The sequence below is a fragment of the Macrosteles quadrilineatus genome, unplaced genomic scaffold (assembly GCF_028750875.1).
Source record: "Macrosteles quadrilineatus isolate MER2022 unplaced genomic scaffold, UCM_ALF_1.0 Scaffold_8__2_contigs__length_117827958, whole genome shotgun sequence".
In the NCBI taxonomy this organism is placed as follows: Eukaryota; Metazoa; Arthropoda; class Insecta; order Hemiptera; family Cicadellidae; genus Macrosteles; species Macrosteles quadrilineatus.
In genome coordinates this window covers 53,217,500-53,230,108 of record NW_026542601.1, presented here as the reverse complement: position 1 = coordinate 53,230,108, position 12,609 = coordinate 53,217,500, and the positions used below count along the sequence as shown (strand labels likewise).

General features: G+C 35.4%; 1 protein-coding gene across 4 annotated transcripts in view; it reads left to right on the top strand.

The window, feature by feature from the left end:
* The window catches only part of LOC129001437 (sentrin-specific protease 1-like), a 48,597-nt gene that overhangs the window by 6,418 nt on the left and 29,570 nt on the right, over positions 1-12,609 (top strand). For 3 of the 4 annotated variants that reach the window (XM_054428701.1, XM_054428702.1, XM_054428704.1), the window contains 6 exons: positions 1,984-2,099; positions 5,846-5,898; positions 7,465-7,566; positions 9,665-9,791; positions 10,371-10,549; positions 11,763-11,884. In XM_054428701.1, the coding sequence (XP_054284676.1) occupies positions 1,984-2,099; positions 5,846-5,898; positions 7,465-7,566; positions 9,665-9,791; positions 10,371-10,549; positions 11,763-11,884 (699 nt within the window). Of the gene's footprint in view, positions 1-1,192; positions 1,349-1,983; positions 2,100-5,845; positions 5,899-7,464; positions 7,567-9,664; positions 9,792-10,370; positions 10,550-11,762; positions 11,885-12,609 lie in introns of all 4 variants that reach the window. The other variant, XM_054428703.1, reaches the window with a different exon arrangement.

Here is a 12,609-nt window from a genome sequence, read left to right as displayed (position 1 = left end):
CGCTTTTGCGACACTCAAACACTGTTTATGGCGACAGCTCTGGGACTGATGGAATCGGATTGAACTGGATCGAGTTATGTATCGTTTGTTACAGCAGATTCAAAGCTTTCTCCTGATGTCTGTTTCTATACGCTTTTCATTTTAGTTCCGAAAATATTGTTCAGACAGCTGACGTGCGTATTTGTCAACAGCTTGGTTAACCTCGCACCGAAGACTGATGTGTTTTATTGCGTTTATCATTGTTTTAGTGTTAAAAATCAAAAGTAGTGATATACGTGGTGCATTATAAGAAGATTTAAGTGATTTTGAAGGGCTGGTTGATGATCCTGAAGAAGTAGGTAGTGATATTGATGTAAATTATCAGCCAGATTCCTAGCTATGGTTAGGCTATGCATTCTTAGCTAAACGCTATGTACCGAAATCAGTTTTTTGCCCATTACTTATTTATTTGCAAACCTACTTCCTTATATTATTATATTTTTGGAATCCTCATAAAATTCTGAATAAAGTGGCCATTTTAAAATATTTGTAGACCTATAAATTATAGCAATTTATTGAGCGCAAACATAATTTTGTTAATTTATTTTATAATTTTTGAGAAATGTTAACCCCACAAAAATTGTTGAACATTTCTTTGTAAGTTAATATTTTATATGTTACATTAAAGCCCATAATTTTCCAAACAAAATGATATATAAAACAGTATACTTTACATTGTTTTTAAGTTTCTAAGATACATTTTAATCAAACGCTGCGATTGCGCAATAAATGGGCGAACATTAAGACCAAAACTAGAGACACTAGAGGAGGGATAATTTGTGTACTTGTACTTATTACCCAACCTAACCTGTCTTTTAACATTTTGTTTAGCCTGAAAACTCCCCCCCCCCCCCCCAGTCAACTGTTGGTCTGGCCCACTTCCTATTAAGCTTTTTTACACTTGTAGCCTACCTACTGTTTTTCACAAGAGGGTTTTATACACATGAAAGACGGTAGGTAATTTAAGTTAAACTTGGTGATCAATATCGGGACTCTAGTCATCATCAGACACAGGATTCAAATGACACAAATTACATCTTACCGGTACCGGTACCCTACCGCCATTGACTATGACTATATGTGCTTAATCCACAAGATTATTAACTTATTTGATAAAATATTTTCGATTCTAAACAACAATATTCGTTTCTAGGTATTAAAGGAAATATTGTCTAACCAGCCAACAAAGTTTGACATAGCATAAGTTTGACTTATTGAAGTATCGTTAAAATGGGGTAAAGACTAGTCAAATGGCAAAAACAACCATATCAGTCAAAAAGGCATCATTATTTTGGAATAAGTTTAATGGGTATGTAGTTTTGATTGATTTCAAATATGTTAACTTAAAAGTACTTAGGCCTAGGATAAAACTAAGTTTTAAGTTTTGTTCACATACCGGTATAAGTTAAATCATCTGTACATTGTAAGCCTATAGACCTAAATGTATTGGCTTTTTTAAGCTGTATTTAAGGCTCTTAAAGTTACTCTTTTTTTAATTGTATGAAAAAAAACGTATATTGCAAATGGCCTACCGTATATTTTGATATACAAGTTGCCTATATAGGACATCCTTATTTAGGTATAACTTAACCTAGGCCTACCTATGTTGGTAGCCTAGCTAGATGATTTTGAACTAACTCAGAAAAACCATAGAGAAAGTTTGAAGTTTAGGTTTAATCAATTAATCCATTAAAATATATTGTTGCCAGATAAATAAACCTTTTTCCGTAATTTCTTTAGGCCTACCTAGACTTGACCAAAAAATAGTTAATTTGCTTTTATATTAACATTTAAAAATTAAACAACTAACTTGGCTATGTTTTTTTTTTTGTTTGGTAAATTAGTAATGAAACATTTTTAAGATAGAGTTGAAATTAACCTATGAAGTAGCAGGAGGCAGTAGGCCTATAAACATAAGTGTCTAATAACGTTTAATGTCTACAGAGATAGTGTTGCTGAAGAAGAAGATGAAGATATATTTTTGAACTTTCAAAGTTCCAGCAAAAGAACTAAGTTCATGACAACACCAGTCATAACAAATAAAAACCCAATGTCTGATGGTAAGTCTTTAGTGGAACCAATTTATCTTTTTTAGCAAATTTCCCTTATAGGGAATCAGCTATTTTTTAATTCAAATTAAATACTTTATTTCAGTCTATTACAATTATTATTTTATAACAAGTTCTATTTATTTTAAGTTTGTCCCAAAAAGGTTTAAATTGTATTTAGGCCTAATAGTTTTGTGTTCGCCCAATTATCAATTATTTAAGATGGGGACGCCACTATGTGCGTATTTTAACCCAAATATGAGTGAAGGATGAGTGTAGGATGAGTGGTGCGATCTTGTAGTCTTGTTAGTGACTAAGGCCGACATGTTCCTTAGACACAGCTGTTAATTAATAGCACATACAGCTAATGGCAACTAAGGGACCTACAGTTTATTGTGGAATCCAAACCAAATTTTTTCCTCCTGCGGATAGTCGTAGTACTCACTAGCGCGGATGTGAATCCACACCAGGGAGCATCGCATCCACAGTGCATCCCTATAAATTTCCACAATTCATGACCTCCTAGTAGCTGGATTACAGGACGACGCCACCCGTCCCAGTCTAATCTGCCTTTCTAATTAAGATGAAAAATGTTTTAAATAATAGTAGAGTAAGGACTATAATCATAAAATGTTTAAGGTCCAATATTCTGTAATCTAAAAGGGAAAAAAGATTGATAAATAGGTTTTTATTTCTTAATAAATTATGAAAAACAAGTATTTAGGGATAAGTTTATTATGTGGGTCCAAATAAATTGCACTGTGCTGAACTGCTGTTATAAACCACGGTAATATGGGGAATTATGATTATGTAACAGAAGGCTTAATTTAAATATAGGCTACCATATGTAATAATATGAGTAGGATTACCGTATCATAAGTTAATAATTTGTTTATGTCTAAATATTTTTTTTAATAAAAATATTTTCGATACAAGTAGGCTATAAAAAATGTGTATTACGTTTATTGAGCGGAGCGAGCGAAGCGAGCGAAGCTCTTATACGTCGACTTTTATGCATTTCGTAATACGCAAACTCCTCCTAGACGGCTGAATCAATCGTTTTCAAATTTTGCATGGTGATAAAGACCATATCGGTGAGTGCCAACATCTATATAGCGTTAAAAAAGTCTCTCAGGAATCCGTAGAAAAATGAAACTGAAAATCACATTTTTTTAACATTAGTCTTATGGGTTGCTAGGTAACCATGTTGGCTGAATTAAATAACAAGTAAAAAGTAAACAAAAGATTTGAAGTTTTAGCATGTGCTCATAATAAGCCAACTACCCACAGTATACTAGGAAATTACAAATACAGTACAAAAGGAAAAACATCACTTGTTAATATTGAGCAAAGATTATACTTAAGATTACTCGATACATTGTAGTCAAGGGTAGCAGTGCGAAGTCTAGGATCTGTTTATGACGAATACATTAAGGTATCTGCAATCCTAAAATGCTATGGGAAGGGAAGGAAACAGGTCCGTGATGTAGGAAGTAGTGAAGGAAGTAGTATAGGCAATCATAAAATGCTATGGGAATAGAGGGAAACAGGTCCGCGACGTAGGAAGTGGTGAAGGAAGTAGTCAAGGCGAGTAGTCCGGAGTGCGGGAACTGTTTATGACGATTAGAATAAGGTATCTGCAATCTTTAAGTGCAATAGGAAGGGAGGGAAACAGGTCCGTGACGTAAGAAGTGGTGAAGGAAGTAGTCAAGGCGAGCTGTCAGGAGTGAGGGAACTGTTTATGGCGATTAGATAAGGGTATGGGCAATCCTAAAATGCTATGGGAAGGGAGGGAAACAGGTCCGTGACGTAGGAAGTGGTGAAGGAAGTAGTCAAGGCGAGCTGTCAGGAGTGAGGGAACTGTTTATGGCGATTAGATAAGGGTATGGGCAATCCTAAAATGCTATGGGAAGGGAGGGAAACAGGTCCGTGACGTAAGAAGTGGTGAAGGAAGTAGTCAAGGCGAGCTGTCTGGAGCGTGGGAACTGTTTATGATGATTAGATTAAGGTATTTGCAATCCTAAAATGCTATGGAAAGGGAGGAAAATAGGTCCGCGACGTAGGAAGTGGTGAAGGAAGTAGTCTAGGCGAGTTGTCCGGAGTGTTGGAAATGTTTATGACAATTAGATTATGGTATCAGCAAACCTAAAATGCTACGGGAAGGGAGGAAAACAGGTCCGCAACGTAGGAAGTGATGAAGGAAGTAGTCAAGGTGAGCTGTCCGGAGTGTGGGAACTGTTTATGACGATTAGATTAAGGTATTTGCAATCCTAATGCTATGGGAAGGGAGGAAAACAGGTCCGCGACGTAGGAAGTGGTGAAGGAAGTAGTCAAGGCGAGTAGACCGGAGTGTGGGAACTGTTTATGACGATTAGATTAAGGTATCTGCAATCTTTAAATGCAATGGAATGGAGGGAAACAGATCCATGACGTAGGAAATTGTGTAGGATGTAGATGTGTGGATTTATGCATCTCCAATACTACGGTGCTTTCAGAGTGAACTAATGATTTTCCCCGAGCAAAGCTCGGTCCCCAGGTACTATAATCAAATGACGACACTAGCTTGAGGTTCGTGACGTATGAAGAGGTTAAGGAAGTAGTAAAGGTGAACAGTCTGGAGTATGGAAACTGTTTATGACGATTAGATTAAGGTCACAACGTTCCTAAAATGCTACGGAAAGGGAGGGAAACAGGTCCGCGATGTGGGAAGTGGCGAAGGAAGTAGTAAAGGCGAGCTGTTCGGAGTGTGGGATCTGTTTATGACGATTAGATTCAGGTATCTGCAATCTTAAAATGCTATGGGAAGAGAGGGAAACAGATCCTCGACGTAGAAACAGGTGAAAGAAGTAGTAAGGTGAGCAGTGTGGAGTGTGGGAACTGGAAACCGTTTGTAGCAGTTTTAATGTATCTGCAATGCTGAAATGCTATGAGAAGGGATGGAAGCATGCCCAAGACATAGGAAATTGTGAAAGAAGTAGTAAAGTCTAGCAGTACGGACAGTGGGGATGTTTGTTGCAATTAGATTAACGTATCTAAAATACTAAAATGCTATGGAAAGCGATGAATACAGGTCCACGACGAAGTGGTGAAGGAAGTAGTAAAAGCTGGCAGTGCAGAGTGGGGGAACCGTTTGAGCAGATGGATAAATGAATTTGTAATACTTAAATGCTATGAGAAAGGAAGGAAACAGGCCAATGACGTAGTAAATGGTGAAGGAAGTAGTAAGGCTAACAGCGCAGAGTGTGGGAACTGTCTTTGGCAATTAAATTAATGTATCTGCAATCCTAAAATGCTATGGGAAGAGAGGGAAACAGGTCCACGACGTAGGGTGTGGTGAAGGAAGTAGTAAAGGTGAGCAGTGTTGAGTTTGGGAATGGATTAATGTATCTGCAATGCTAAAATGCTACGGGAAGAGACTGTAGACTGTAATATGTTAAAATGATTACGAAGCACAAATCGATACATATTTTCGATACATGCAATCGTTTACAATCGAAATTTACAACTGAGTTGACAACAGCTGATTTTTACTCCATAGAGGCTAAAAACGATTTTTACTCCCTAAATATTAAAAATGCTACTTTAAACCCGCAGCGCATGCATGAAAAAATACTGTTTTTACTGCAGTAAGACAAAAACAATATAATATGAACCCTTGATGACTCCGCTCAATTTTGTGGATGCCTCTGCGAACGCCACCTAGTTATTACGTATTACGTTATGACCATGTCTGCATTTATGTTTTTCTCTTTTTTCAGGTACAAACTTCGAAAGATCTTTGAGTCGGCCTCAAAACATTAGAAATATTCCTGTAAGTTTTCTTTATCTTAATATTCACCAGGTTCATTTAGTGTTTAGTTAAAATTCAGTAGGAAATCTCCCTCATTGATAAATAGGGCACAAAAGGCCTCTTCACAAAAAGGGCAAAAAGATTGATAAAACAATTATTGTCCTATTTCCCTTATTTCAACTTTTTCGAAGATATTTGAAAATATTTTTCCTTCTAGACTGATATCTTATATTGATAAACACAATATTCTTTCCCCGGACCAATTTAGCTTCACAAAAAATAGAAGTACAGTCGATGCCATCCACCTTCTAGTCTCATCTTTGACTCAATCCCTTGATTCAAGAAAGGTTGCAGCTGGAATCTTCTTCAATCTTAGCAAAGCCTTCGATACGGTAGATCACGGCTTCTTTGCTCACTCGGGATAAGAGGTGTGGCTCACTCCTGGATGGAATCTTATCTGACCGGCAGAACTCGGCAGTTCAAATTCCTTTCATTGATGACAACAACTGTTCAAAGTCTGCATTTTCACCTCCCCTGGCAATCACTGCTGCGATTCCCCAGGGCTCGGTGCATGGTTCAGTCTTTTTCATCCTTTTTATCCATGACCAAGTTGTGTGCCTGAGTCTGAAGGTAGGGTATGCTTGTTTGCAGATGATACATCATTGTCGTTGTCTGTATCCTTGTTGTGTGCACGACCTCAGGACAAAAGCAATTGGTCAGATGATTTTAGAAATTTCTTATTAAGAAATTTGGCAACATGTTTGTACTCTAAAAAAGTTCTAGTGGTGGCTTACTACGGACTGGTTTTGCCTTTTCTTTCATATGCAGTTGCAGTTTGGGGACATGAGTGTCTAAATTCCAAAAGAGTTTTTAAACTACACAAAAGAAAGCCATCAGAACAGTTTTTAAGCAGCATCGTAAATTTTCCTGCAAAACACCTTTTGTTAACAATAAAATTCTTACTTTTCCCTCCATCTATTTCTGTATATGTTAAGAAAAGTATTGACCTTTTTCAAAATCTTTCTCACCCTATATCCTATGGTTGAGAAGCCGGGTCCGATTTAGGCATTCCAAAACAAAAAACTACTGTTTGTTGAAAATCATTTACTTTACAAAGGCATTAATCTGTTCAATGCACTGCCCACTCCCATGAAGAGGGAGAATAGTGTGGACACATTTGGCAAGGGGGTTAAGAGTCTTATTTTGTCACTCTGTGTTACAGTGTTGAAGAATTTTTAAGAGAACAATGATCTTTAGTTTTTAGATTTTATCTATGAGTATAACACATTGTTTTGATTTGTTTTAGGAGAAATTTTTGTTGATGCTAATATGTAGTTTGTAACAACTGTCAAAAATAAAAATATTTGAGTCATTTTAAAGACATGTTTAAAACAGAAATGATTCTTTTGAGTAGGTATTTATACCAGTGAATCAAATAAAAAAGTTTAGCCTACTTTTTCTGAGTAAACTTTTTCTTATCTCAACACTAAATTAGCTCATCTTACTTGATTTCTACTGTGTTTTATACTGAACATTAAATTATTTTTGGTAAAAACTTCATTTTTATCATAATTTTTATGGTTACAGATAAGGATTGAGAAGAAAACCTTTCGTCAAAGAGTTATGAGTCAAGAGGTTAAAGAAAATGATCCTGATGTCATAGAAGTAATCGATCTCGACAGTAAAAATGTAAGATCTTTATTACTGCTTTTTAACATCTTCTACAATTTGTTTTTTAAAATCCAATTATGAATGAGCTGAGCCCAATTTTCTTCACTTAAATTACTTATAAATGGCCAAGTCCTAATGGCTAATACATACTCCATAATATTTTTAATTGTATATATATAATGCTGATACCCCAGAGTGTGTGTCTTAACCTTTGAGCACCAAGAATTATTGAAAATTTTAATCTCATTTAATCTTTATTCAAACATTTGGTTTAAATGAAAATTTTAATCTTGCTTGTTTTTCCTCATCTAATCAACAACAAAACCCGGTTTTTAAAGTAGTTATCTGGTAGTCAAACATAGTAGAAATGTGTTAATTTTAACAAAATATACATCTTAAAATTAACCCACCTATTCCGTCAACTAGCACCACAACCGACCGGCAGCTCTCATGCCTTGTTACTGATTAAGATATTTAGTTCTTTCAGTTAGGGAAACTAAGTATAAACAGTTATTTTTTGTCAGCGTAATTTGTAGTACACAGTAAAACCTCGATTATCCGGGGTAATGGGGGGGGAGGGAGACCACGGACAACTGAAACCACGGTTAATCCAACTTGAAAAATCCATAAAAATGCCTTAAACTGTTTAAATGGACGTTAATGTTATAATTTGCATATTGATATTACATCATTAAAATACAATTAGTAGTACACTACAATCATGATAAGTCATTAACATTGGGCACGTTCTGGGAACATGTACCGGTGCAGATGAACCGGTGACTTACTCACCGGTACTGTCCCTGGGCAAGAGTCTTGGTATCCCAGAACGGTTAGTCACTGGTTTACAGTACATACATCAAATTATAATTTACACATCCACCTACTATTTACTTTATAATATTTAAATAAAACAAACTTATCCTCACAGAATAAATTATTTGAAAACTATTTACTTAATAAGTAATATAACCCCCCTCATAGAATTAATTATTCACTCATTAAATAACCCATCAAATTGATGAAAATTATTCTATGGACCCGCCATCTTGCCGTAGCTGCATACTGTTATCCAAGAAACTGACCAATCAGAGGCCGCTGGTGTATTATGCACCGTACAATTTCTCTGGTGCATAAATCTTGCACCGGTGGAGGAAAAGAGGAAATACCTGTCTGCTATGTTAACTCACCGGTCTCCCAGAACGACACATTTTATGCATCGGCCCTATCTGTCAGTGTTCCCAGAACGTGCTCATTGGTTCAGCAGTATAAACTGCAAGGTTTAAAATCACAGCTTACTCAAACTTTTTTTTAAGAAAAAAAACACTGTACAGCAATAAAACTTGTAAAGAACAGATTAATAGAAATTCTAGTATCTACTGCTAGTCATATGCTACTGAAACTAATGCAAACATTAGAAAACTCATAAAAAAGTATAAAAACATAGTACTTAACAATAATAATAACAATAATTGTAAAATAAGATTAAGATAACATTTACATAAAAACATCACTTATTCTTTCTCTTTGTTCTATTTTTTCTTGGTTTTCTCTTCATACACACATTAACCAGTTTCCATGGTTACTAATCACCGGCTACTAAAGTAGTCATGGTAACTGATTGCCCAATCACAAACTGTTGTGACAAAGCAAGCGCACAGCAGACAGATGTGTGAGCAGACGATTGTCAGTGTAAGCGCCAAGCGGATAGCTTGACGTTGAAGCTATTGATCGATTATTCCTCTTACATGTCTCCAAATTTACAATCTTACATTTTATTTTCCAAATGAACTGTGATGTTTCAAAAGCAAGAATGTGCATAGTAAATAATAAAATAATAATAAATAATAAATAATGCTTGGACAATGAGGTTATGTACCGGTAACCTAATTTTAGAGGCATCTATTGACCCCGCTTGATCCGCCCCTGGTTAATTGAGGTTCTATTGTATTTTAATCAAGTTAAAGGTTTTGTTAGTTGGCAAAAGTCTCCTTATTTAACTTTACAAGTAATGTTATCCTCTAACAACTAGTGCTATCTAGTACATAGTTAAGTTCTTTAACTATATTGTACATTGATGTAATTTCTGTTATATATCGGATTGTTTTTGTTGAAGGAGCAAAAGCCAGTGGAGAGAAGACCACCTCTCACAAACACGGCTACAAGGATAAAGTCTAGAAACTTTAATGCTGACTTGACAGCAAGAAAAACACCTAGTCCTCACTTGCACAGGAGCAATCAAGGTAAAATATATCCAAAGTGTAATTATTTAATTATTTGTATGTTTTAGTAGGTACTTGATTGGTAAAAAATGAGGTGCCGGAACTGTAACCTATTTTAATGTCATTAGTAGCCTACCTGTTTATGTACCTATTAATGCCAATATTTTAATCTTTCCAAAAGAGAGTTATCGGAACAAAAACTAAAAAAAAAAAATGCACTGTACATAAGAGATACATGCCTACCGTTAATTATTATATAGAAAGAAACACTTGACTGTAAAACTTTTTGTAAACTCTTTCTGGCTTTATTAAACTGACTGTCATCAAAAGAATATTAACAACTCTCAAATGTAAATAATGTAAATGTAAATAGAGCAATCTAAAAATTGTAAGTTTACTTTTTGACCTATAGGTACATCTGTACGCACGCCAATTTATAAGAATAATATAAGAACATTAATGAGCTTATGTGTTGGCCCTAGTTAGATTACAGCACAGTAAGTTTAGTAGTTTTTAAAACCAATTTGTCATGAATAAAATAGCCTATCTTTAAAATAAGTCCAAAGTTAATACACTAAATTGTTATTCTTTTGTCAACAGAAAAGAAGCAACTGGAAATGTGTGTTGGACTTTCGAATTCCAGTAAAAAGCTGGAAATAAATGTCTCGGTTCCTGAAAAGAAGCAGAACGGAGTTCACTCTTCGATTTATAATGGTTTCGCTAGTAGCCAGTTACGACCTTCGCGGACATCTACACCTAAAGTGACAGCTTTGAACCAGGTATGAAATGACTCCATCCTAAATGTGCTTGTTGACAACTCTAGAGGTGTTCTTATAGTTTTATAGAGAGCTAGAGAAGTTTGTTTGATATGCAAAAGAATATTTTTGTTTTCCCAATTTCAAATTCGTGTTATTTTTGCAGTTACTGTATGGTACTTAGCGTGTCAATTCTATTGAATAGGATACCTTGTAGCTAGAGTCCAGATTAGCGCGCTGTACGTAATACTCATAAATCAGCCAATTGGCTTTTCCATAATTTCTTATTCTATCAAACAATGTTTTAATAAGGAGTTGTTAAAAAAAAATGAAACAGCCACTTTTCACCAAATGATCTCTATTGCTAGTGTATTAGTGTTATAAATAAATGCATTATACTATTCTCTTCAATCTTTAAAAATGATACAAATTGTGTTCCGCACAGAGTAATCTTTAAATTGTTTTCTATTATTGGTTATTTTTTACTTTTGTAAACTGTATACTCGGTCTATATCATAACAGCACTTTGCTATGTATAGGCCTACAATCCATGCACAGAACCACGTATATGGAAATTAGCCCAGTCAATAAAGGTTTTGTGTCGGAACTCTTTTTGGTAAAGCTGATTTATCCTAGGGTGATTGACTTTGATGAGAAAATTGTTTTCTGAAAAGTCCCCGAAATTTCCAATGGAGCTTCCCCCCTACCCCCCCCCCCCCTTTTAAGCTAAACAATGTAGACCTTTACTCAATCGCATACAACTTTTTAACCAAAAGTTTGTTAAGGTTAAATTATTTACATTTTTAGCATTTATTAAAATTTGGAGACGAATAAATATTTATGAAGGAATAAAACTGTAAATAATATAACCTTAACCAACTTTGGTTTAAAAAGTTGTATACAATTGCGCTAAAGTCTACATTTTTAAGCTTAAGGGGGGAAGCTCCATTAGAATTTTCGGGGAATTTTGAAAAAAAATGTCTCTCAAATAGTGATTTTTACACACAACATTAACGTTAACTTACTAAGAGAAAATTCAGCTTTACCAGAGAAAGTCCCGACATTCACTGTGTTTTGGCCTTTATCACTGAGCTAAATGTATGGTCAAAGAATGACCGCCAACTTCTCTTGAACAACAAATTCAATTTGTTGATACCCTACATAAAAATTTGTTACAACCTAAACTATTTTTAAATGTTTTGTTTTTTACTATTTATAAGGTAATTATTCCTTTCAGACTCATTTGTATGCAGATAGAATGACTTATTCAAAGCTTTTACAACAGTACAACAATTATTCAAGCCACAAAAGCGAGTTTCAAGATTGTCCTAGTACTTCAATCAAGAAGAGTGTGCTCCAGTAAGTTTAAACGTTTCTTTATTATTATTTTACTAGATTGATCATTTAAAAATGACCGTAAGAACATGTGTAATCATTTATTGTGTTTAGTAATTTCTCTGTAGATTCTGCTACTATAGAGCCCCTCATATCTACTCTCGCCAAAACTGACTCCTCTAGATGTCCAACCTAGACCCAACCTAGGTAAGTCGGTGGCTCAGTTGGTAGCATCACAGATTTGGGACCCAAGGCAGCGATGTCCTGGGTTTGGATCCTGGTCACTGCCGCAAACATTTTATCAGTACAGTTCACTTTCGTACTGTACCGGTTCACCCGTTGCTTTGCTAGATACATTCAACGCTTGGGCAGTTAGTCTATGTGGCCGGGAAATGCAAGGTAAAAAGAGGCCGCCAACCTCTTGATTAAAAACCTTAGGTCCCATTAAATGCTATACACATCCATAGAGGTGTTCAAGCCCAGCCGAGCCTCACCTAAAATCTCAAGAGGTCAAACTTCTACTATTAAAACACCGAACAGGATAGACGATGCTTGCAATCAAGATCGTGAATCAAGATTTAGATTTTATGTTTCAAGTTTAGGATCTGAAGATGGCAATATATTTGTCGAAACGCGCGTAATCCTACTGGATTAACAAAACCCACAAGGCAGACTGCAGGTACTGTAACCTTTTATTGATTAGCTAAATGTGGTTTAGAAAAACAACTACAGTACCGTATGAAGTTATA